The following is a 26,725-nucleotide window of genomic DNA, read 5'->3' on the forward strand; positions in this document are numbered from 1 at the left end:
CACAAAGAAATCGAACACATATAATTTTGACAAACTCCTGTATCTGCTAGGCGAAATATCGCAGTGTGCAATCACAGTAGCAAGATGTGTGACCTGCAGCCACACGAAAATGTCAACCAGTGGGTCAGAAACAACAATGTAATAAAACCTATATCAATCTGCCTATTCATTCCCACCGCTGTCATTCGTACAGTCTACTATTTGCACATTGTCACAACACCTAGCTTATGTAACATTTTAAATGTTATACTAGATTTTTTAACCGCTAGTAATATATTTTAAATGTTGGCATTCTCTTGAAAGTTTTGTGTCTAATGTTAACTGTTAAAAGCTGATTGTCATTGTTTTGTTTACAGTTTATTTCAATGTAAACACATTCCATGCCAATAAAGCCCCTTTGAATTGAGAGAGAGAGGTTGGTGTCAGTTGACATCTTGGATGATGTATCCAATGTCCAGTACCAGATTAGCCATTTCCACGGCAACCTGCAGAGCATTGAGTTTGGCTGTGAAGGAGTCCAGTACCCTGAGCTGAGGGGTAGGGGTAGTGTCCTTACCCACAACCAGGGGGGCATGACGTAAAGGGTACCTGGTGAACGTAAAGCTTGTTTATTCAGAGGACATATACACATCCTCTTCCACATACAATAAAATACAACAACATACAACATACATCCCATATAATAACATACAACAACATACATCACATACAAAAACATCCAACTGCATTTCACGGTAAAGTCTACATTTACATTTAAGTCATTTAGCAGACGCTCTTATCCAGAGCGACTTACAAATTGGTGCATTCACCTTATGATATCCAGTGGAACAACCACTTTACAATAGTGCATCTAAATCTTTTAAGGGGGGGGGGTTAGAAGGATTACTTTATCCTATCTCAGGTATTCCTTAAAGAGGTGGGGTTTCATGGGTCTCCGGAAGGTGGTGATTGACTCCGCTGTCCTGGCGTCGTGAGGGAGCTTGTCTACACTTGTTGTATTCGGCGCATGTGACAAATAAAGCTTGATTTGAACAACAACATACATCACATACAATAACATACACCACACATCACAGACAACAACATAACAACACACCACAGACAACAACATACACAACAACACACATCACAGACAACAACATACATCACATACAACAACACACATCACAGACAACGTACATTAACATACATCACATACAACACACGTCACATACAATAACATACAACAACACACATTAAAATGCATCACATACATTAACATACAACAACATAACACACATCACACACAACATACATCACATACAACAGCACACATCACAGACAACACACAATAAATCAAATCCAATCTTATTGGTCACATACACATGGTTAGCAGATGTTAATGCAAGTGTAGCGAAAAGCTTGTGCTTCTAGTTCCAACAGTGCAGAAATATCTAACAAGTATTTTAACAATTTCACAACAACTACCTTATACACACAAATCTAAAAGGGATGAAAACAACATACAATAACATAACACACATCACAAACAACAACATACATCACATACAATAACATACATCTGTAAAGGGGTGCGTAACTGGTGGCAGGGAAGTCAGACGCGGGAAAGCAGAACTAGGTAGTAGCCGGAGCAGCTTAATCCAAAAACCAACGGCATAAAAATACAACAGAATATGGGTACAAAAAACCCGACGCACACCAGTAAACAAGTGCACAAGCACTTACAACAAACAATCCCACACAAAGACATGGGGGGAACAGAGGGTTAAATACACGACAATTAATGAGGGAAATGGAAACCAGGTGTGTAGGAAAACAAGACAAAACAAATAGAAAATTAAAAGTGGATCGACAATGGCTAGAAGACCGGTGACGCCGCCTGAACAAGGAGAGGAAACGACTTCGGTGGAAGTCGTGACAACATCACATACGTCACATCCAATAACAGACATCCCATACAATAACATGCATCACATACAATAACATCCAATAACACACATCACATCCAATAACACACATCACATCCAATAAAATACATCACATCCAATAACACACATCACATCCAATAACATACATCACATCCAATAACATGCATCACATACAATAACACACATCACAGACAACAACATACATTAAAATACATCACATACATTAACATACAACAACATAACACACATCACACACAACATACATCACATACAATAACATACATCACAGATAACAACATACACTAACATACATCACATCCAAAAACATACATCACATCCAATAACATACATCACATACAACGTCCAACATCAACATATTCATGAATCTATGGTGGGTACCTGGTGTTGAGGGGGGTCCACTCCAGCCCAGGCCTGGAGCTCCTCTCCACCAGGCCACAGCCACAGGTGGCTGGAACCTCACCTTCATCACCCTGCTGGAGTCCCTCTCCCTGAGGCACAGGCCAGTGGTGGGCGTAGGTGAGGTCTACGAGGCTGGTTCCTCCATCGTGCTCCAGGGCCAGCGCTACGGTCTCCAGGGAGGAGCAGAATCCATTCAGTCCCAGTAGGTAATGAGACTGGGAGACTCCCAGGGATAACGCTGCCTCCGCTGCTTCAGTAGTGCCCTGTGACGGGATTAGATAACATTAGATTTCAATCATTTAAAATCAGCAAATATAATATAATAATATAACTATATACGCCATTTACCAGACCCTTTTATCCAAAGCGACTTAATCGTTTGTGAATGTATTTTTCAGTGGGTAGCCACAGCGGGAATCGAACCCTTGACGTTGTAAGCGCCATGCTCTACCAATTGAGCCACATAGGACCACATGAAATCAGTCATAAATGAGTATTTCTGGATCAGTGTTATTGAGCAGTATGTAATAACAATGATATAAACCTTATTGGTTAACAGTAATAACTGTTATTGTGTTATTAGTGCTTAATCCATCAGAGTCTAAGCTGGGGGGGCTGTACTAGGCTATATGGAATTGTTTTAAGAAGGTCATACCATGGATCAATTAGCTAGTTCATTTTGGATTTTAAAAACCCCTTGAAGTATTCCACAATTTTTTTTTTTTTTTTTTACAATTATTTGATGAAAAATGTGTATTTGGCCTTACTGCTATTAGCCCATACAAACGCATTGAATAACAGATTCACCACATGGAACAACAGATAGTCCCCCCTCCAAAAAATGTAAAGGAAGTTTGTTCTTTAGCGTCTATCCTGATAAATATAAGAAAGATTAGGAACCATTTATTTTCTCAAAAGCTGTTTTTTCTTTTGTCATTATGGGGTATTGAGTCATTATGGGGTATCGAGTCATTACGGGGTATCGAGTCATTACGGGGTATCGAGTCATTACGGGGTATCGAGTCATTACGGGGTATTGTGCCATTACGGGGTATCGAGTCATTACGGGGTATCGAGTCATTACGGGGTATTGTGTCATTACGGGGTATTGAGTCATTATGGGGTATTGTGTCATTATGGGGTATCGTGTCATTACGGGGTATCGAGTCATTACGGGGTATCGAGTCATTACGGGGTATCGAGTCATTACGGGGTATCGAGTCATTACGGGGTATTGTGCCATTACGGGGTATCGAGTCATTACGGGGTATCGAGTCATTACGGGGTATTGTGTCATTACGGGGTATTGAGTCATTATGGGGTATTGTGTCATTATGGGGTATTGTGTCATTATGGGGTATTGTGTCATTATGGGGTATTGTGTCATTATGGGGTATTGTCTGCGATTGATGAGGAAAAACATGTATTTAATCCATTTTAGAATAAGGCTGTAAAGTAACAAAATGTGGAAAAAAGTCAAGGGGTCTGAATACTTTCAGAATGAACTGGACCTTCTGACGAGGCCTGTGGGCGTCCTAGATAAAAACAACCGACATATACGTGCTCGTGAGAGTCCCATCTTCACACATATTAGTGTGTAGGCCAAACTGTTCGGACACTACAGAGAGTCTCATCTTTTCCACAGAGGGGTCATAATAGTTTTGTAGGCCAAACCGTTTGGACACTACATACTATTTTGTGAGAAGGCCGATTTTCGGGACTTTTCACGGTCTGACAAACACTGCTGTAGCTCTGCCACCTTCCTGTGCAGAAGAGGAAGGCCGACATTGGATTGAGAAAAACCCCAGATATCTCCAAGTTAAATTGACATATTTTTATGGGGATTCTTTTATTTATTTTATTATTATTTATTATTATTTCCACGGGGGAAATCGACCTTAGGGTGTTAATAACACTGATGTATTTATAAAGGCTTATGTGTCACACGTGCCAAGCTATAAGATGGAAGACCGGCGTCCTACAGACCTGGTTACTGACGTAGACTGTTAGGTACAGTATAGTGTAATTGTAGACTGGTGTCCTACAGACCTTGTTACTGACGTAGACTGTTAGGTACAGTGTAGTGTTATGGTAGACTGGTGTCCTACAGACCTTGTTACTGACGTAGACGGTTAGGTAGTGTAGTGTTATGGTAGACTGGTGTCCTACAGACCTTGTTACTGACGTAGGCTGTTAGGTACAGTATAGTGTTATGGTAGACTGGTGTCCTACAGACCTTGTTACTGACGTAGACTGTTAGGTACAGTGTAGTGTTATGGTAGACTGGTGTCCTACAGACCTTGTTACTGACGTAGGCTGTTAGGTACAGTATAGTGTTATGGTAGACTGGTGTCCTACAGACCTTGTTACTGACGTAGACTGTTAGGTACAGTGTAGTGTTATGGTAGACTGGAGTCCTAATCAAATCAGAAATCAAATCAAATTTTATTTGTCACATACACGTGGTTAGCAGATGTTAATGTGAGTGTAGCAAAATGCTTGTGCTTCTAGTTCCGACCATGCAGTAATATCTAACAAGTAACCTAACAATTTCACAACAACTACCTAATTTACAAGGACAGTCTACTCCTTCCTTCCCGTCGGGGAATTGAACCCCGGTCTCCCACGTGCCCTGCCGGCACGACATTGGGATTCTTTAGCTAAATAGCCAGTACTGTACTGCCGACCGTCACGTTGTACAGCGCCATATTTTCCGTTCCATCCTAACGGAAACCCAGAGGGTTTTTTGTTTTTCATGGAATAGAAACACCATAATATTAATCAAATGAATTAAGCAAGTACCAGTTTGGACACACCTACTCATTCCAGGATTTTTCTTTATTTTTACATTTCTACATTGCAGAATAATAGTGAAGACATCAAAACTATGAAATAGCACATCCAGTTGAGAACAAATTCTTATTTACAAGGACTCCTTCCTACCCGTCGGGGAATTGAACCCCGGTCTCCCACGTGCCCGCATTCTCTAGTACAGCCATTATTGAAGGTACTTGAGGTCACCGAGAAAGTCTGGACATGGCCTGCTCTCCCTTATGTAAGGAATTAGGCACTTTCCCATGTTTACTACAGTATGTATTGTAGGCTATGTTTACTTTTAAGACTGCACAGTAGCCTAATAAACAAATGCAGGTGGCTTATATCTGCAAAATGCTTTAAATGCTTTATTATCCAAATGTAAAAGCATATACTGTACAGTACTGTATTTCTTCATCAGCACCTTTATGCTTTCGTTAATAAAATAATGATAAAAATACTCTTTCAAAATGCAGATGTTGATTTAGTTATGGATCCATAACAAATTACTACGGGAATAAATATCACTGAATTACAGAAATATTGGAACAAAGCTGTCTAATGATGGCAAACAAATTGTTGCTTACTGGAAAATACTCTTTCAAACACACATGGTCACGTTGTACAGCATCATTATGGCTATTAGCATGGCTATATTTTGGCCTTTATAAATATTATTCTGGCCTGTACTCAGATTACAATCACTCACTGTCGTTTAAAAGAAAAACGAAATAATCTCCAAAATAGTGTTACTTTTTAATTAACCAAGCGATTATTATTATTAATTCATTTATAATTATATAAAAGCCCCTTAGGATCTGTGAGAATATCTGAGAATATCTAACGGAAAATGCCCCTTAGGTATTAATTTAGAAACCTCCAATCCTCTAAATGTAATTATTGGCGGAGGGTCACATCATAAAAAAAAATATTTGTAGATATGCTGTAGGCCTACCATAGGCAAAATTAGTATTGGCTACACTACAATTAGGGTGTGGAAATGTTATGCCCCTTAGATATTAATTTACAATCCTCTTATGCTGTAGCCTACTCCCGACCGTCACGTTGTACAGCGCAATATTTTCCATTCCATCCTAACGGAAACCCTGAGGGTTTCGTTTTTCTCGGAATAGAAACACCATAATATTAATCAAATTAATTAAGCCACATTTCTTAAAATCAATCCCATGTACTACGTTATTATAAAAAAGCTTTTAAATTCTCTAGTAATGCCAATATGGGAGACTATCAAATGCTTCTCAAAGTTGCCCTCTGGTGGTCAAACTAGCACTAACTTGCATTAACGTAAGACATGGCTGACAATTAAATAACGTGCCACAGAATGCTGCAGCATGACTCAACTTTTACAGGAGCAACCACTGTACAGACCTTGTTACTGACATAGGCTGCCATGTGTGTCTCAGTGCATCCTCCTCCCAGCAGACCTACTGGGTCTCTCAGGGTCAGCCTCAACACATGCTCTGCCCTCTGACACGCAGCCTGGAACATCACAACCACAGAGACACAGAATAACAACAGATCAATACAAAAATCATTGCCTCCAAGAAAAACATTTAGCAAGATTCTAACATGATCTAAACAATGAGAGGAACTAGATTACACTTCTAAGACAGGCCTGGATTACATTCGGAGTATAGGTAGACTGTTATTATTTGACTATTTGAGCATATGCAAAGGGTGTCAGTGTTCCTACCTTCAGTTTATTGAGCATATGTAAAGGGTGTCAGTGTTCCTACCTTCAGTTCATTGAGCATATGTAAAGGGTGTCAGTGTGTCTACCTACAGTTATTGAGCATATGTAAAGGGTGTCAGTGTGTCTACCTACAGTTCATTGAGCATATGTAAAGGGTGTCAGTGTTCCTACCTCAGTTTATTGATCATATGTAAAGGGTGCTACCTTAGCGTTGCCTTCCTGAACAAGCCTCTGAATGGGCTTAAACCAGGGTCAGCACGCCTCCAATTCTATCACACCAACATTGGCAACATTTCAAGCTAGCTGTGGAGTGAGCTTACTTCACACATAGAACACAATAGGCTCAGTCTAGTCTACCTTCAGTTCATTGAGCATGGTGTCGTTCCTGTGGCAGAGGACCATAGTGCAGACAGCTGGTACTGGTTCCCGAGGTGGAAGGAGATGCAGCATCTTTCTGGATCCAACAGTCCTGACAAAGCAGCCTTTCACCTGGCCATAGGCCTCAGGAGGGATAGGGGTCTGGTACAATGCCACTGCTTGAGCACCTGGAACAGTGGGAGATATGAAAACCAATGCTTTCTCGAATCTAGTAGGATTTATATTTATATATAAAAACCCATGTATTATAACAAAATAGAAAGTAGGCCCCTAAATGTATTTTATTCTCAGCACTAACCTACCTACTACAAAATACTAATATCTATGCTGGGTAAAGCATTACTGATAACTACAGTATATTACATTTACCTGTCATTTGAACAATGGGCTGAATGAGTGCAATGCCGAGTCTCTCTACGACCAAGAGCCCGTGCCTCCGGAGGTAATGCTGCAGTACAGGGTGTATTACTCTCTGACACATAAACACCTCCACCTGGTCTGTAACTGCCTGCTCTCCCAGCTTCAGTAACTGATTCAGGATTAGGTCTTCTGGGTCAGGGGCTCCACAGTTCACCTTTCAAGATCAAATGTTTAATAATAAACACCCACATGGCAGTCAAAAGACTTTGAAATACATGGATATTGCATTGACAAAAGTTAAAACGAGTTTTTGAATAAAAACCTTGACAATATGTACATTTATGTTTGGGGTTACTAAAATATTGCATTTAGTGGCAAACGTTAGGTATACCATTACCTCCAGGAAGCCCTCTCCGAACTCAGATAGATCCCCTGAGAGAGACACCGTGAACAGGGCCAGTCGGAAGGGACCGGGCCCCCGTCTGATTCTCTCTGAGTCTGTGGGGTGAAGCTGCATGTCTGGGACATTCACCAGCAAACCTGGAAACACTGTAGAATCTAGCACAAACTGTCCCTCGATGGAGACAGTCACAGTCCTACCAAGACGGACTGGGGAGCTCAGGGTGTCACCACAGGGGACAGTCAGTAGAAAGGCATGGACAGCCAACGTGCTGATATGCTGTTGTTCACCCTCAGTCAACACACAGGCAGGTTTGCTAGAGATGACACTCCTGGCTAGTGTCACCAAGCTCTGGCAGCTGTTGAAATCGACATTCACTTTACAGCCACAGTCCTCCTGGTTGAGGAAACTGGTGCAAACCTCCAAAAGTTGTTTGTTGATTTTGATCGCAACACTTGGTCTCAAGCCTGACTTCTGAACATGGTCAATGAGGGAAAAACAGAGGATGCCAGTGTACAGACCACAGTCACTGAACCGAGACAGGTGGTTTAGGATGGAGGCAGTTATAAGTTTGAGTAACGGCTCCGATGAGGAAACAGCTTGAAGTAGGGATGTAGAGGTGGAGGTGGTCAAGACGTGTCCACCAACGTTGTTATGGACTTGCTTCAGTCTGCCATTGGGTCCGAAACAAGAGGTGAGGATCTGCCTCATCAGTGTCATCTTCTGACAGACTTCACTCATGCTCAGTGGGCTGTCTGTACAGACAGATGACGCTTTCTTGGTAACTCGAGACATAGTTACTTATTCTTTCATGCGCAAATCATTGGAGCTGAAGACACAAGACGAGAAGCCGTCCAAATTAAATGTTGCATGGCTAGCCAGTGTTAGCTACATACTATCATATCACACATTCTCTGATAAATTCGGATGTGATTTTGCTCGATTACAAATGTTTAGTACACCCTTTGGTATTGCTAAATATACCCCTGGATTTTTTTTCTGTCTTTAAACACGTTTAACTCACATTTTAGAGCTGCGAAACAGCAACAGTACGCTACTGTATTTGATTGTTCTGTGGTCGAAAATCTGATAGCTGTTAGTTTTAGGTATATTGAAAAATACCTGATTACAATATAATATATTACGTTGATTAAATCCGATTACTCAGAAATTATTGTACCTATACACGGTGAAATGTGTATTATGATAGTATATTAATTATTCTATTCGTTGTATATGGTGAAATGTGTATTTTCCTGGAGGTTATTTGATGAGAAACAAAGGCTTCTGTTGGCCAGCCAAACCATTTCCATGACAACAAAGACCCGCTACGGGGTCCTAAAAGTCACGTGATACATTTTCAAAAACATTCGGCGGAAAATGGTCGTTATTAGTTACCACAGCCACAAAGTCATAAATTAGGTCTAAAACCAGCCTATTTCTAGAATTCATATTTTTTAAATCTGATTTTAAAACTAACCCTAACCTGAAACGTATCTACAATGTTAACCATAACCTTTGTTTTAATGTGTTTTTAACGATAAAGCCCCATTTTAACTTTGTGGCTGTGGTAACTAGTGGAAAATAAGTTGGTATGCAGCTATTAATTAAACGTAGTTAGCTAACGTTACAGTTCGTCCTGAAGTCAGATGATTGCATAACAGTCGGTTTCTTGCTTGCTTAGCTACGGTAAATACAACAAACACGGCTTACAAGCTACCTAACGTTAACTCGTTTAGCTGCTTAGCTTTTACGTCATGTTCTTGTTCAACGAGAAACGTTTTGTAGCTAACATTAGCTACAATACTTGCTGCCCCAAACGCAACGGTAACATCTACAGTAGTCTGGTAAAATAAGTATTGCAATTACTATCCGTTGTTCCATAGCTGGATATCTAGTGTATGCTAGCTATTGTGACTCAAGCAAAAACCACAGTTAGGTTACTTCGTGGTTCCCCATCAGGTCATATAAATCATTGTGATGTTTATGAAAGGTTATGGTGTGGGCAAATCTAAAGAACATTAACGTTACGTGTTTGTTTCCGGTCGTAGTTACTACTAGTAGACTCAACAAGAATGGCTCCTCACAAGGTTGTTGTCAAGGTAAGTGGAAAGACGTTGTTTTTTTTCATCTGACTGTTATTGCTCTGTCTTCAGGTAACTGATAAACAAGTTTATTCTGTAATGTTTGACGCATTCGATGATTGGATGTGGTCCTTGTAATCCGGGATCTTTGGGACATCCCTACATTGAAGTTGAAATTTTAAAATGGTAAAAGACATGCTCCAGAACTTTGGCAACTACTAAGCATAAGCAATGGCGGTTTGAGCCGTTCAAGATTAGGGAGGACCATTCATTTTTTTAAATTAGTATGGCTTTATTTCTGTCAGAGCATATTGGATGACTGTCATTCAAATTCCATTCACCCAGTTCAATGTAACAGTGATAGGTTTAGGCTACTACATGATACTTGAATTTGCCCTATACGCATCACAAGGTTGCTACAACCTAGCCTATGAATTAAAGTTTATAATGTAGGTGTACAGGTCGAGAGACAAGTTGGAGTAATCAAGGTGGCAGACAGTGACACATTCAATACCACCTTGCGCACTCTTGCCTGCATCTAGCTGATCTCGGGTGTAATCATTAGTCCAAACAGTTGCAAAAACATACCTTTTTGCAACTTAAACAAGAGTTTCTATTGGACAAATTCATGTAGGTCCCTCCCCATTTCATTGCGTTTGCTTCCGTTTAGGAAACGTTTTTCAACAGAATTGGCGGAATGAATACACCCCTGATCACCTGAATACACAGTTCACTTTTAATAGCCTCATCACTAATGCTCGATGTATAATTCCTTCTGACATCTACGCGCTTTCCTACTCTCACCTTTCCCTTCGCTTGTGGACTAAGGTGAACAACAAATCAAGTAAAATTGTATTTGTCACATGCTTTGTAGACAACGGATGTAGACTAACAGTGAAATGCTTACTTACGGGTTATTTTCTAACAATGCAGAGTTAAAGATAAGATAAAAAAAAAAAAAATGAAATGCTGACACAAGGAATAAATACACAGTGAATAACGAGTAGAAAATAACATGGTTATATACAGTCGATGTGAAGGGGTACAAGGTAGAAATGTACATATAGGTAGAGGTAACGTGACCAGGCAACAGGATAGATAATAGACTGTAGCAGCAGCGTATGTGCAAAGAACTTTGTGAGTTAGTGCAAAAAATGTGTCAATGCAGATAGTCCGGGTAGCCATTTGATTAACTATTTAGCAGTCTTGTTTATCAGTCTTATGGCATGGGGGTAGAAGCTGTTCAGGGTCCTGTTGGTTCCAGACTTGGTGCATTGGTACCGCTTGTTGTGCGGTTGCAGAGAGAACAGTCTGTGGCTGGAGTCTTTAACACATTTTTTTGGCCCTTCCTTTGACATCGCCTGGTATAGAGGTCCTGGATGGCAGAGAGCTCGTCCCCGTTGATGTACTGGGCCGTACACACTACCCTCTGTAGAGCATTGCGGTCGGATGTCAAGCAGTTGCCATACCAAGCGGTGATGCAGCCAGTCAAGATGCTCTCGATGGTGCAGTGGTAGAACTTTTTTAGGATCTGAGGGCCCATGCCAAATCTTCTCAGCCTCCTGAGGGGGAAGAGGTGTGGTCTTGCCTTCCTTACAACTGTTGGTGTTTGGACCATGATACATTCTTAGTGATGTGGACACGAGAATCTTGAAGCTCCCACGGGCGGGCCCTGGTGGGAATAAATGAATAAAGCCGAAAGCTTACCTTGAGTTGCAGTGTTCGATAGTCTTAGCCAGCTAGCTAGAGTAAATAGCATTCCTCTCTGTCAGGTTGTTGAGTAGGCTAAATTAGCTGCATTAGCTAAGTATGTAAATGGTAAGCTATTTATTATGGCCATTGAAATGCTAGCTATTAAAATTATATCCAACAAGAACATCAAGGGGTTAGAAATCCAGGCGATTTAAAAACAAAAGCGTCAATGTATGCCGATGACTCTAGTCCGCAATCTGGATCCCTGCACAGCCTCATTGAAGATCTTGATCACTTTTCTAGCCTCTCTGAATTAAAACCTAATTATGACAAGTGTACCATATTACGTATTGAATAGCTAAAAAATACAGTGTTTACACTACCTTGTAGTTTACCAATAAAATGGGCGGATGGTGAAGGAGACGTACTCGGTATTTACATCTCAAAGAATATAAATGAACTTACCACAATTTCATTAGAAAGTAAGCAAAAATAGACAAGATTCTGCAACCATGGAGAGGAAAAATCACATTGATTAACTCTTTGGTCCTATCACAGTTTACTTACTATTGGCACTGCCTACTCCAGACGACTCGTTTTTTTAATTCATATGAGCAAAAAATATACCATTTTATTTGGAATGCTAAACCAGACAAAATTAAATGTGCCTATTGATATAATTAATATTTGGGGGGCAAAAATTATTAAATATTAAAGCTTTAAAACTCTCACTAAAAGCTTCACTCATACATAAATTATACTTAAACACAAAATGGTTCTCCAGTAGATTAAGAAAGGCTCATTGTTCAAACATTGCCCTTTTGCCTTCATACAGATTACATCTTCTCATTTCCCAATCATTGAAAATTGAATTTTGTTTAAAGTATCGCCCTTTCTTAAACAAGCCATACAGAACTGGTTACAATTTCAGTTTTAACCTGTTATGGATAGGGGGCAGTATTTTCACGGCCGGATAAAAAACGTAACCGATTTAATCTGATTATTACTCCTGCCCAGAAACTAGAATATGCATATAATTATTAGCTTTGGATAGAAACAACGTTTCTAAAACTGTTTGAATGGTGTCTGTGAGTATAACAGAACTCATTTGGCAGGCCAAAACCTGAGAAGATTCCAAACAGGAAGCGCCCTCTCTGACCATTTCTTGGCCTTCTTGATCATCTCTATCCAAAACAGGGGATCTCTGCTGTAACGTGACACTTCCTACGGCTCCCATGGGCTCTCAGAAGGCGGCAAAAAGCTGAATGGTGGCTTTGCAGGCCATGGCTGAAAAACATTAGCGCATTTAGATAGTGGTCGATCAGAGAACAGAGACTGGAGGCGCGTGCACGAGGCGACCCCATGTTTTTATTCTTTCGTCTTTGAACGAAAACGACTCCCGGTCGGAATATTATCGCTTTTTTACGAGAAAAATAGCATAAAAATTTATTTTAAACAGCGGTTGACATGCTTCGAAGTACGGTAATGGAATATTTAGAATTTTTTTGTCACGAAACGCGTCGGGAGCGTAACCCTTCGTCACCCTTGGATAGTGTCTTGAACGCACGAACAAAACGCCGCTATTTGGATATGACTATGGATTATTTTGAACCAAACCAACATTTGTTATTGAAGTAGAAGTCCTGGGAGTGCATTCTGACGAAGAACAGGAAAGGTAATCAAACTTTTCTAATGGTAAATCGGTGTTTGGTGAGTGCCAAACTTGGTGGGTGTCAAAATAGCTAGCCGTGATGGCTGGCTATCTACTCAGAATATTGCAAAATGTGCTTTCACCGAAAAGCTATTTTAAAATCGGACATAGCGAGTGCATAAAGGAGGTCTGTATCTATAATTCTTAAAATAATTGTTATGTTTTTTGTGAATGTTTATCGTGAGTAATTTAGTAAATTCACCGGAAGTGTTCGGTGGGAATGCTAGTTCTGAACATCACATGCTAATGTAAAAAGCTGGTTTTTGATATAAATATGAACTTGATTGAACAAAACATGCATGTATTGTATAACATAATGTCCTAGGCGTGTCATCTGATGAAGATCATCAAAGGTTAGTGCTGCATTTAGCTGTGGTTTTGTTTTTTGTGACATTATATGCTAGCTTGAAAAATGGGTGTCTGATTATTTCTGGCTGGGTACTCTGCTGACATAATCTAATGTTTTGCTTTCGCTGTAAAGCCTTTTTGAAATCGGACAGTGTGGTTAGATAAAGGAGAGTCTTGTCTTTAAAATGGTGTAAAATAGTCATATGTTTGAAAAATTGAAGTTTTTGGATTTTTGAGGAATTTGTAATTTGCGCCACGCCTATCATTGGATATTGGAGCAGGTGTTCCGCTAGCGGAACGTCTAGATGTAAGAGGTTTTAATCCTCCAGAAAAGATAGAACAAATGTTGTGGTTAAACTGAAATATACTGATTTAGTTTCTGCTTTCAGTACTAGATTAACTATCTGATCCTTTTGATTGGATGGACAAGATGTCGGTTCGTACTGCAAGAGCTCTGATAGGTTGTGGGACGTCGTCTGGAAGCCATGATAATTGCTGTTTAAATCTATGGGAAGTGGGTGAGAATCATGAGCCTCCTTGGTTTTGTGTTGAAGAGGACAGAAACAGGCTGGTGTCTGGCTACACCATGGTGCTACCCTAGAGGGTGCTGTTCAGGCTACTGTAGACCTTAATTACATTTACATTTACGTCATTTAGCAGACGCTCTTATCCAGAGCGACTTACAAATTGGTGCATTCACCTTGTGATATCCAGTGGAACAACCACTTTACAATCGTAAATCTCTATCCTTTTTTTGGGGGGGGGGGGGTTAGAAGGATTACTATATCCTATCCCAGGTATTCCTTAAAGAGGTGGGGTTTCAGGTGTCTACCGAAGGTGGTGATTGACTCCGCTGTCCTGGCGTCGTGAGGGAGCTTGTTCCACCATTGGGGTGCCAGGACAGCGAACAGTTTTGACTGGGCTGAGCGGGAACTGTGCTTCCGCAGAGGTAGGGGGGCCAGCAGGCCAGAGGTGGATGAACGCAGCGCCCTTGTTTGGGTGTAGGGCCTGATCAGAGCCTGAAGGTACGGAGGTGCCGTTCCCCTCACAGCTCCGTAGGCAAGCACCATGGTCTTGTAGCAGATGCGAGCTTCAACTGGAAGCCAGTGGAGTGTGCGGAGGAGCGGGGTGACGTGAGAGAACTTGGGAAGGTTGAACACCAGACGGGCTGCGGCGTTCTGGATGAGTTGTAGGGGTTTAATGGCACAGGCAGGGAGCCCTGCCAACAGGGAGTTGCAGTAATCCAGACGGGATATGACAAGTGCCTGGATTAGGACCTGCGCCGCTTCCTGTGTAAGGCAGGGTCGTACTCTGCGAATGTTGTAGAGCTTGAACCTACAGGATCGGGTCACCGCCTTGATGTTAGCGGAGAATGACAGGGTGTTGTCCAGGGTCACGCCGAGGCTCTTAGCACTCTGGGAGGAGGACACAATGGAGTTGTCCACCGTGATGGCGAGATCATGGAAAAGGCAGTCCTTCCCCGGGAGGAAGAGCAGCTCCGTCTTGCCGAGGTTCAGCTTGAGGTGGTGATCCGTCATCCACAATGATATGTCTGCCAGACATGCAGAGATGCGATTCGCCACCTGGTTATCAGAAGGGGGAAAGGAGAAGATTAATTGTGTGTCGTCTGCGTAGCAATGATAGGAGAGACCATGTGAGGATATGACAGAGCCAAGTGACTTGGTGTATAGCGAGAATAGGAGAGGGCCTAGAACTGAGCCTTGGGGGACACCAGTGGTGAGAGCACGTGGTGCGGAGACAGATTCTCGCCACGCCACCTGGTAGGAGCGACCTGTCAGGTAGGACGCAATCCTAGGTTGAGCCGCGCCGGAGATACCCAACTCGGAGAGGGTGGAGAGGAGGATCTGATGGTTCACAGTATCAAAGGCAGCAGATAGGTCTAGAAGGATGAGAGCAGAGGAGAGAGAGTTAGCTTTAGCAGTGGGGAGAGCCTCCGTGACACAGAGAAGAGCAGTCTCAGTTGAATGACCAGCCTTGAAACCTGACTGATTTGGATCGAGAAGGTCATTCTGAGAGAGATAGCAGGAGAGCTGGCCAAGGACGGCACGTTCAAGAGTTTTGGAGAGAAAAGAAAGAAGGGATACTGGTCTGTAGTTGTTGACATCGGAGGGATCGAGTGTAGGTTTTTTGAGAAGGGCTGCAACTCTCGCTCTCTTGAAGACAGAAGGGACGTAGCCAGCGGTCAAGGATGAGTTGATGAGTGAGGTGAGGTAAGGGAGAAGGTCTCCGGAAATGGTCTGGAGAAGAGAGGAGGGGATAGGGTCAAGCGGGCAGGTTGTTGGGCGGCCGGCCGTCACAAGACGCAAGATTTCATCTGGAGAGAGAGGGGAGAAAGAGGTCAAAGCATAGGGTAGGGCAATGTGAGCAGGACCAGCGGTGTCGTTTGACTTAACAAACGAGGATCGGATGTCGTCGACCTTCTTTTCAAAATGGTTGACGAAGTCATCTGCGGAGGGGGAGGAGGATTCAGGAGGGAGGAGAAGGTGGCAAAGAGCTTCCTAGGGTTAGAGGCAGATTGACAGTTGACCCCCTCCCCCTTGCACCATCCCTCAACCTACCTCACCCCACCCAGGCCCTGTGTGAAGGGGTTGTAAAATTCTAGAGGAGAATCTCTTGCCACATGGCCCAGTTGAGACACAGAGGGGTTTCATAGAGAGACACAGGAAATTCTTCCAACTCACAGAATTGGGGAACCGAACAACATTTATGTTCTGGAGAAGGTATAAAAGATTGGTGAAGAATCCAGCTACGAACTGGTCCGCTTGGTACAATTCTGTGATACTCAGAAGAGACAATATAGCCATATTACCATAAAACTGTTTATATAATAGCCTCATCTATGGGACTTGCATCCAAATAGTGGTATAAAATGTATTAATAAGGATAAAGCTATTTGTAATACATTGAGATGCTATGTACTGATGTTAATGTGATAAGCTTGGTACAGAAATACAATTCTAACTCAGTCATCGGCACGCCCCTAGGGACACAGACAGGACCAGGCGTCATGTGACAAGCCTGTTCTATGTTCACTATAAAACCCCACCCTGATTTACTTTCTTTAGACCAGGCCTCCACTCCATTGCGAGTTGGCCAATTGGTTTGACCATCCAATTCCTCTACTGAATGTGAACTATACCACGTGGTTAACTTTTAGACTACCGATACCGACAGAATAAGAACAAGTCTTTGATATTAATTCATAGTCTGCAGCTAGAAATTATATCATTGAACGCGAAGACCGACGAAACATCCATTCTATAACGACATTAATGAATGTCGCTTTGGAAGATCCATTCTAACCGAGAGAGAGAACGCTCTCCAACAGGACAAAAACTCTCCAACAAGGATCCCGACGACACACTGAGCGTAAATATATATATATTGATTGCAATTGTTCCCGAATGAGTGAGCGTTCATGTGCAAAGGATTAGCATATCAATTGTTAATATTTATCAACTCTGGTGTGCCTTCTCAGCTGCCCCTTTATGACCCTTTGTTTAACAAGACACCAGCCATGCCTGTTTAGCCCGCTAGGGCACATTACTCTACCAATTCTTTGTGATGATAATTACTGTTTGTATGCTTTCTGTGAATTACTTAGTTTAGTAAATAAATGATTTTAAGACAATTGATGTATGGATGACTTTAGTAAAGGCTGGATTCGTGCAGATACAACAATTTACGACGTTTGGAATGAGACTGGACGCGAGGTAAAATACACCATTTAAACCAGAATATAATCGGCCTATACTATAATAGAATATAATGTTATAATATAGGAAAGTTATATTAGGAAAATTATAACTTTGTAATCTGAATATTTTCCTTGGTGCCCCGATCTCCTAGGTAATTACAATTAAACGATTAATCATTTTAATCGCGTGATAATAATTACAGGGAGTTAATTGATAAACATGTCTTCAGTTTAATGGTACCCCAAAGACACGACAGTGGTGATCGGTGACTTGGAGGGGAGTTGCAGTGAGATTAGTAGAAGAACAGCATCTAGTGAAGATGAGGTCAAGCGTATTGCCTGCCTTGTGAGTAGGGGGGGACGGTGAGAGGGTGAGGTCAAAAGAGGAGAGGAGTGGAAAGAAGGAGGCAGAGAGAAATGAGTCAAAGGTAGACGTAGGAACTCTCCAAGGGAACCTGGAGGGCGATAAATGGTAAGGATGTTAAGCTTGAATGGGCTAGTGATTGTGACAGCATGGAATTCAAAGGAGGAGATAGACAGATGGGTCAGGTGAGAAAGAGAGAATGTCCACTTGGGAGAGATGAGGATTCCAGTGCCACCACCCCGCTGACCAGATGCTCTCGGGGTGTGTGAGAACACGTGGTCGGACGAGGAGAGAGCAGTAGGAGTAGCAGTGTTTTCTGTGGTAATCCATGTTTCCGTCAGCGCCAAGAAGTCGAGGGACTGGAGGGTAGCATAGGCTGAGATGAACTCTGCCTTGTTGGCCGCAGACCGGCACTTCCAGAGGCTGCCGGAGACCTGGAACTCCACGTGGGTCGTGTGCGCTGGGACCACCAGGTTAGAGTGGCAGCGGCCATGCGATGTGAAGCGTTTGTATAGCCTGTGCAGAGAGGAGAGAACAGGGATAGACCGACACATAGTTGATAGTCTACAGGAGAGGCTACGCTAATGCAAAGGAGATTGGCATGAAAATTAACTAAACAACTGGGGAAGCGAGAGAGCAGGGCCTCCCTCACTAACAATTCACTGAAACACTGAAACGCTAAAATATAACTTTTCTAGCTACCACTAGAAATTAAAATTTGTTAACTACAGTGGTGCAATGTTTCCAGGAATAGGCTCAAACTTAGTTTATTCCGCTAGATAACTTGGTACAGTATTCTTCCGTGAAAACCCACCTAGTGCACCGTGTCCTATGACGCCGTAGCTAACTAGCATGCTAGCATCCTATAACACACGGTTAGCACCAATACTTGGTAACAATAAGCTACCAATGGATCATTCGTGTCCGTGTCTAGTTCATAACGCAGAAGTAATTAAACGTTGGCTAGCTAACACAAAGTCAGTCCTGCTAGCTACACAAGTGGCCTACACATCTCGAATGTTCAGAAAGTTAAGCTTACGTTGCAAAAATCTTATTGACTAAAAATGATACAGCTAGCTGGTAGGGTTAGCTAGCTAGCAGTGGGCGCATTGTAGACTATGTTAGAAAATGTAGCTGGCTAGCTACCCTCGATAGTTACTCTGTACTACACCTTTATCTATAGTGTTTTTTAATCAGTTATTTGGTTCTCTCTTTGTGTGTATGTATTTATATTACGCAACAATTTTACTGAGTTACAGTTCATATAAGGAAATCAGTCAATTTAAATGAATTCATTAGGCCCTAATCTATGGATTTCACATGACTGGGCAGGGGCGTAGCCATGGGTGAGCGTGGGAGGGTATACCCACTGAGGAACCAGGCCCAGTTTTTCCCTACAAAAGGGCTTTATTATAGAAATACTCGTCTGTTTCTTCAGCTGTCCGGGTGGCTGGTCTCAGATGATCCCGCAGGTGAAGAAACCGGATGTGGAGGTCCTGGGCTAGCGTTACACATGTTCTGCGGTTGTAAAGCCGCATGGACATACTGCCAAATTCTCTAAAATGACATTGGAAGCGGCTTATGGTAGAGAGATTAATATTAAATTCTCTGGAAACAGCTCTGGTGGAAAATCCTGCAGTCAGCATGCCAATTGCATGCTTCCTCAAAACCTGAGTTATCTGTAGCATTGTGTTGTGTGACACAACTGCATCTTTTAGAGTGGCCTTTTATTGTCCCCAGCACAAGGTGCACCTGTGTTATGATGATGCTGTTTATTCATCTTGATATGCCACACCTGTCAGGTGGATGGATTGTCTTGGCAAAGGAGAAATGCTCACTAATAGGGATGTAAACTCATTTGTGCACAACATTTTGTGCGTATGGAAAATGAAATGTTAATTTCTCTACCATAAGCCGCGTCCATCGTTTTTATAGAACTTGGCAGTATGTCCAACTGGCCTCACAACCGCAGACCGCGCAGTTTGTAGTCAACAGCTTTCGACACCTTCTAGAGTCCTTGCGCCAACTCAATATTAGGAAGATGTAATAATTCATGTTTTGTTCACTGTGTTCTTCAGTTAGTACCAGGCATTTAGACTACCACTAGAGGGAGCTGTTGCTATACATTTGAGAAGTCTTGCCTCACTTCCACAGGGCATCTCTGCAGCCATAAATTAGTTGATTTCATAAGTCAAGTGTGTAAGCAATGTGTTCTTGTTCAATTAAATTCTAGGGACTTGTCTCTCAATTTACATAATTTGAGCCCAACTGCGATTCCAATAACTCAAGTGAACGCCATCGCAAGCCCTTGGCTGGTGGTCTAGTGCTGTTCATTGCCTTGTTTTTAAAGTGTCTGTCCACTTGAAGCTTTCCCCCTGGTTTTGTCAAATGTCTGCTGTTCCTTTTCCATAGAAGGTCATACCAAGGATCATTTAGTTAGTTGATTTAGAATTTTAGGACCCGTGTAGGTATAAAAAAAATATATGTTTTTTAAAATAAAATGAACCGTTAATTTTGCTATTAGCCCATAGATAATGCATTTAATAATATATTCATTCATGGCAAAACATATAGTCAAAAAATAAATAAAAAATACGTTTTTAAGTTTCTGTCCTATATCTGGGAGATATAAGAAAGATCAGTATATTTCAAGTTTTTTTTAACCAATATTTAACCACTTTTGTTTTGGGCACTAAAATACATCCGTTCACTTTTTTTCAAATTGGGTTGTATTTGTTATGGCGATTTTGTAAAACGTTTCTTAAATGGAAGCAAGCTGAACAAAACAGTAGAGGGACCTACCTAAATTTGTCCAATAGAAATTCAAATTTCTGTTTGGAATAATGATTACACTCTTGGTACTGGGTTATCTTCAGATGAGCCTTGTGGGGATGGTATCCCAAAACAACCAACATGTTCGTGAGAGTTTCATCTTTTCCATGTTTCTGGTCATATGACTTTGTAAACCAAACCGTTCGGATGCTACAGAAGTTCTCGTGAGCACTGCTTTTCTAGATGTATCCTGGTCTGACAAATACTGCTATAGCTCTGCCACCTTCCACCGTAGATACGGAAGGCCGACGTAGGCAGATGCAGTGTATTGAGAAGCAGATATCTCTAGCTTAAACTGACTCTAGGTTTTTTTTTTATAGCATTACATGTATATTGTATTGCTTTATATCTCTTAGGGCATTCATGCTGGTTTAACCAGCGCGAGGCTGAGCCTGAGGAATCTCCTGAACTAGCCCTGGTCATTCTCTCATGATTTCCAGGAGTAATGCAGACCAGATGCGTGTGTTTAAAGTGCAGAGCAAGAAAGCCCGGAAAGCCCACTTGTCTCCTTCTTTTTGTTTATGTTTAATTTATTGAAAGTTTAAGGATAAGCAACAATGGACGTCTGCACTGGTCTCTCACGTCCTCCCTAATGCCCTGTTGCCCCTATTGACTAGACGTGGCGTTCACCTTCTTTCTGTTTCACATGCATGCCTGCATACGCACAGTTCAGAAAAGCCTCATTACTCTCTCACCAGTTCATATAGAATACTCTTTCTGGGAGGTTTAATAAATGTTCCTTCCTAGTGGGAAGAGACTGTAACAGAATCATACTGTTACTCTGCCAGTGTGTAGAGACTGTAACATCATAATAATACTGTTACTCTGTCAGTGGGAAGAGACTAACATCATAATAATACTGTTACTCTGCCAGTGGGTAGAGACTGTAACATCATAATTAGGGATGCATGATATATCGGTGAACACATCGGAATCGCCCGATATTAGCTGTACAGTTGAAGTCGGAAGTTTACGTACACTTAGGTTGGAGTCATTAAAACTAGTTTTTCAACCACTCCACACATTTCTTGTTAACAAACTATAGTTTTGGCAAGTCGGTTAGGACATCTACTTTGCATGACACAAGTGATTTTTCCAACAATTGTTTACAGACAGATTATTTCACTTATAATTCACTGCATCACAATTCCAGTGGGTCAGAAGTTTACATATACTAAGTTGACTGTGCCTTTAAACAGCTTGGAAAATTCCAGAAAATGATGTCATGGCTTTAGAAGCTTCTGATAGGTTAATTGACATACTTTGAGTCAATTGGAGGTGTACCTGTGGATGTATTTCAAGGCCTACCTTCAAACTCAGTGTCTCTTTGCTTGACATCATGGGAAAATCAAAATGAATCGGCCAAGCCTTCAGAAAACAAAATGTAGACTTCCACAAGTCTGGTTCATCCTTGGGAGCAATTTCCAAATGCCTGAAGGTAGCACATTCATCTGTACAAACAATAGTACGCAAGTATAAACACCATGGGACCACCCACCCATCATACCGCTCAGGAAGGAGACGCGTTCTGTCTCCTCGAGATGAACGTATTTTGGTGTGAAAAGTGCAAATCAATCCCAGAACAGCAAGGACCTTGTGAAGATGCTGGAGGAAATGGGTACAAAAATGTATCTATATCCACAGTAAAACGAGTCCTATATCGACATAACCTGAAAGGCCGCTCAGCAAGGAAGTAGCTACTGCTCCAAAACCACCATAAAAATGCCAGACTACGGTTTGCAACTGCACATGGGGACAAAGATCTAACTTTTTGGAGAAATGTCCTCTGGTCTAATGAAACAAAAATAGAACTGTTTGACCATAATGACCATCGTTATGTTTGGAGGAAAAAGGGGGAGGCTTGCAAGCCGAAGAACACCATCCCAACCGTGAAGCAAAGGGGTGGCAGCATGTTGTGGGGGGTGCTTTGCTGCAGTAGGGACTGGTGCACTTCACAAAATAGATGGCATCATGAGGGAGGAAAATTATGTGGATATATTAAAGCAACATCTCAAGACATTAGTCAGGAAGTTAAAGCTTGGTCGCAAATGGGTCTTCCAAATGGACAATGACCACATGAATACTTCGAAAGTCGTGGCAAAATGGATTAAGGACAACAAAGTCAAGGTATTGGAGTGGCCCTCACAAAGCCCTGACCTCAATCCTATAGAAAATTTGTTCTCTCTACTATTATTCTGACATTTCACGTTCTTAGAATAAGTGGTGATCCTAACTGACCTAAGACTGGGAATTTTTAGTAGGATTAAATGTCAGGAATTGTGAAAAACTGAGTTTAAATGTATTTGGGTAAGGTGTATGTAAACTTACGACTTCAACTGTAAATGCAAACATTGGTATTGGTCTGATGTGTAGTTTAACGCCGATGTGAAAAACCGATGTCAACGCTGACGTGCATACCTATTTAACGTAGGTACATGACGTAATGACGCCACGTAAAAAAATTGCGCTACACGTGCAACAGCAGCATTCCTAACCTAACCCACAATGTCTGCTGTGTGAAACTAGCAGTCATTTGAAAGAGGAAGAACATTTCAGCGAGACAACGCAAAGGCGAAATCCATTAACACCAAGATAATGGAATTCATTGCCCTTGACAATCAACCATTCTCTGTCGTCGGTAATGTTGGCTTTCGTGACTGGTCGGGCACCGGTACACACTAACGTTACCAAGTGCGCTATTTTTCAGATGTTGCCCTACCGGTGTTACACAGTAATGGCGTCACTGCTATTAGCTTCACAACGTACATACCATGGAACAGCGTTTGGGTCTTTGCGTGTTAAAAAAGATAAACGTCAAATAATACTTTGACGCGTTAAATAATCTTTTAATTTGACACGTCAAAGAAGTTTTATTAAAGAATGTTGTGTGTTCTGATTTTGCACGTGCAAGCCAAGCGCTATCATTCCTATCATTAGCACTGTCAAAGCTGTACAAATAAGTCTGCAAACAAGCAAACACCGGCCACGGAGGATGTGTTTACAATACTGCGTTGGTAATAAAGCATAATTTGTTTGACCGCAACTTCTGGGGTAGCTAGCTTTAGCTACGTACCTAGCTAATACCAATACAACCAGCCTGAAAACAATGACCAGTAGAACCTGCAGTCATTTTAATTATTCTTAATAGTGATTTAAGAATCCTTGTGAGTATTAGCTAGGTTGCCACTTGTTGTTCGACTATTGAAATTGAACTTAAGTTCATGGAAATAAATAGCTAGCCAGCTACTTAACCCTGTTGCCCAAAGCTAACGTTATAAGCAGCCAGCTAGCTTCGTCTGGATAGTGAGGCTAGACCGGACCGGGTTATGTCACAATAAGGATTAGTCACAATAGTGGAATTTGCTGTTTGCCTTCAAAAATATGTACCTCTTTGAAAGTGATGCAGAAAGTTGCAATTTGTGTAATTATGCCATAATTAGACTAGATATTGTTAAACAACGTTGGAATGTGAAGCAATGAAATGGGGTATCAGTCTACTCGGTGACACCCACAGAACACAACTGTGAAGAGTTTACACACATATTAGCGTTGTAGCTCTTATTGCGGGACTGTGACTGTGTGAAATCACCTCCCCAGTCAGCCTATTGTGTGTATTGACATTCATATTGCACTGTACAGCTTTACCTAAGGATTGGGGATCAATGAGATGGGGTATCAGTCTACTCAATACCCAATATTTTTTCCCAACGTCCTCCTCAGAGTTATCAGACTCCAAAACATCCACACAGTATTGTTTTTCCTTGGGAATAGTGTTCAGTACGCATAGGTTGACAATAAATGTGGCTCAATTCAGTTGTTTCAGAGTCCCGCAATAAGAGCTATGATGCTAATGTTCTCGGGGTATCACTGTGTAGACTGATACTCCATGTCATTGATCCACAACCCATAGGTAAGGCTGTACAGTGAAATAAGTATGCCCCCAATGCAATTCGAAAGTATAATACATCCAGTGTGATTTCAGTAGATTTTTTGTTGCTGGTCAAATGAACAAATTGTCTTTTATCGATTTTTATATAACATTCCAACATCGTTTAGCATGATCTATTCAATTATAGCATAATTCTACTATTTGTATGCATTTGCGTCACTGTCAATGACATACTTTTATTTTGAAGGCTAACTGCAAAGTCCACTTTTGTGACTAATCCTTATTGAGGCTAATCCTTATTGTGGCTAGCTTCACATAGATGGGTCCAACCGCCATTAATCAAATAAGAACTGTCTTATAAATTAGGTTTATTTTAGATTGTGTGTGTGAACTATTTAACTGTACTAGAATGCTTAAGGCCGCTAAAATTATAAATGTTGGTTATCGGTATCGTTTTTTGCAAGGAAAATATTGGATATCGGCCGAAAATGTCATATTGGTGCATCACTAATTAGAAGGGCTAGTTTAAACATCTGGAAACACAGACACTGTGGTGTTGTAATGATTAGCAGGGCTGGTTAAAACATCTGGGGACAGACACTGTGGTGTTATAATGATTAGCAGGGCTGGTTAAAACATCTGGAAACATAGACACTGTGGTGTTATCGTAATGACACTACACAATCTACCATACTCTAGGGTCTATCAGCCTTTCTCACCAATTTACAACAGCAGAAAAGTTCTCATTGAAAGGCCACTACACAACACCACGTTAGGTAAATGTTTGAGGATCTAGCCTCCAAAAAAATATGAAGACCTAAAACAACATGGATGAAGTGACTGTCATTATAGTACTCTTTTATTGTGATTTGTAAAGTGTGAGGGACAAAAACCTGCAAAAACCATGTGTGTGTGCCATGTTGTGAGCTACAAACAGTCATCAACAGAAGAACAGAATGTTTTCCAAACCACACTCCAACATTCACTGTAGGGTGCCACGTGTGATAGCAGCATCCTGGAAAGACACTTGACCTGCTGGTGTGAGGAAGTAGTCCTTGAGGTTGTTGCGCACGTCAATAGCAACTCTGGTTGTTATTGACGACGAGCCAGCCTACAGCGAGGAGGTGAGGGCACTTGGAGTGTGGTGTCAGGAAAACAACCTCATCCAACGTCAACAAAACAAAGGAGATGATCGTGGACTTCAGGAAACAGCAGAGGGCCCCCCCCCCCCACGTTCACATCGAAGGGACAGCAGTGGAGAAAGTGGAACGTTTTTTTAAGTTCCTCGGCTTACACATTGACAAACTGAAATGGTCCACCCACGCAGTCAGCGTGGTGAAGAAGTCGCAACAGCTCCACTTCAACCTCAGGAAGCTGAAGAAATTCGTCTTGTCACTCAAAACCCTGACTAACTTTTAGCATCCTGTCGGGCTGTATCACCGCCTGGTATGGCATCTGCACCACCCTCAACCGCAAGGCCCTCCAGAGGGTGGTGCGGTCTGCACAACGCATCACCGGGGGCAAATGACCTGCCCTCCATGACACCTACACCACCCGATGTCACAGGAAGGCCAAAAAGATCATCAAGGACAACAACCACCCGAGCCACTGCCTGTTCACACCGCTATCATCCAGAAGGCGAGGTCAGTACAGGTGCATCAAAGCGGGGATCGAGAGACTGAAAAACAACTTCTATCTCAAGGCCATCAGACTGCTAAACAGCAATCACTAACTCTGAGAGGCTGCTGCCTACATGGAGACCCCATCACTGGCCACTTTAATAAATGGATCACTAGTCACTTTATACAATGCCACTTTCATAGTGTTTACATATCTTACATTACTCATGTCATATGTACAGTTGAAGTCGGAAGTTTACATATACACTTAGGTTGGAGTCATTAACTCGTTTTTCAAGCACTCCACAAATTTCTTGTTAACAAACTATAGTTTTGGCAAGTTGGTTAGGACATTTACTTTGTGCATGCCACAAGTAATTTTTCCAACAATTGTTTACAGACAGATTATTTCGCCTATAATTCACTCTATCCCAATTCCAGGGGGTTAGACGTT

The 26,725-nt window shown here is 41.7% G+C and overlaps 2 protein-coding genes across 3 annotated transcripts in view; one reads left to right on the forward strand and one right to left on the reverse strand.

Annotated features, from left to right (window-relative positions):
• Positions 1-24: 24 nt before the first annotated feature.
• Positions 25-10,285, reverse strand: mkks (MKKS centrosomal shuttling protein). 2 transcript variants are annotated; one of them, XM_029702249.1, is made up of 7 exons: positions 10,046-10,285; positions 8,012-8,843; positions 7,624-7,828; positions 7,234-7,421; positions 6,552-6,662; positions 2,328-2,611; positions 25-588 (listed from the first exon to the last, which is right to left on the reverse strand). In XM_029702249.1, the coding sequence occupies exons 2-7, from the start codon at positions 8,807-8,809 to the stop codon at positions 423-425; spliced, it is 1,752 nt and encodes a 583-aa protein (XP_029558109.1). In that variant the 5' UTR covers positions 8,810-8,843; positions 10,046-10,285; the 3' UTR covers positions 25-422. The 2 variants fall into 2 exon arrangements, with proteins under 2 accessions (XP_029558109.1, XP_029558100.1); XM_029702240.1 differs by lacking the exon at positions 10,046-10,285 and adding an exon at positions 9,039-9,154.
• slx4ip (SLX4 interacting protein) overlaps positions 9,349-26,725 on the forward strand; it is a gene marked incomplete at its 3' end in the record, with an annotated part of 43,588 nt that continues 26,211 nt past the window's right edge. Inside the window, 1 exon segment of the mRNA XM_029702261.1 lies at positions 9,349-10,116. Coding sequence (XP_029558121.1) covers positions 10,090-10,116 — 27 coding nt within the window.

The sequence above is a fragment of the Salmo trutta genome, chromosome 2 (assembly GCF_901001165.1).
Source record: "Salmo trutta chromosome 2, fSalTru1.1, whole genome shotgun sequence".
Lineage (NCBI taxonomy): Eukaryota > Metazoa > Chordata > Actinopteri > Salmoniformes > Salmonidae > Salmo > Salmo trutta.

Coding starts and splice junctions, on each gene's coding strand:
- mkks (XM_029702249.1), bottom strand. CDS start 8,809: ATGTCTCGAGTTACCAAGAAAGCGTCATCTGTCTGTACAGACAGCCCA. Junction 7,829..8,011: donor TCGGAGAGGGCTTCCTGGAG/GTAATGGTATAC, acceptor TGATCTTGAAAG/GTGAACTGTGGAGCCCCTGA. Junction 7,422..7,623: donor GCCCATTGTTCAAATGACAG/GTAAATGTAATA, acceptor CCACTGTTCCAG/GTGCTCAAGCAGTGGCATTG.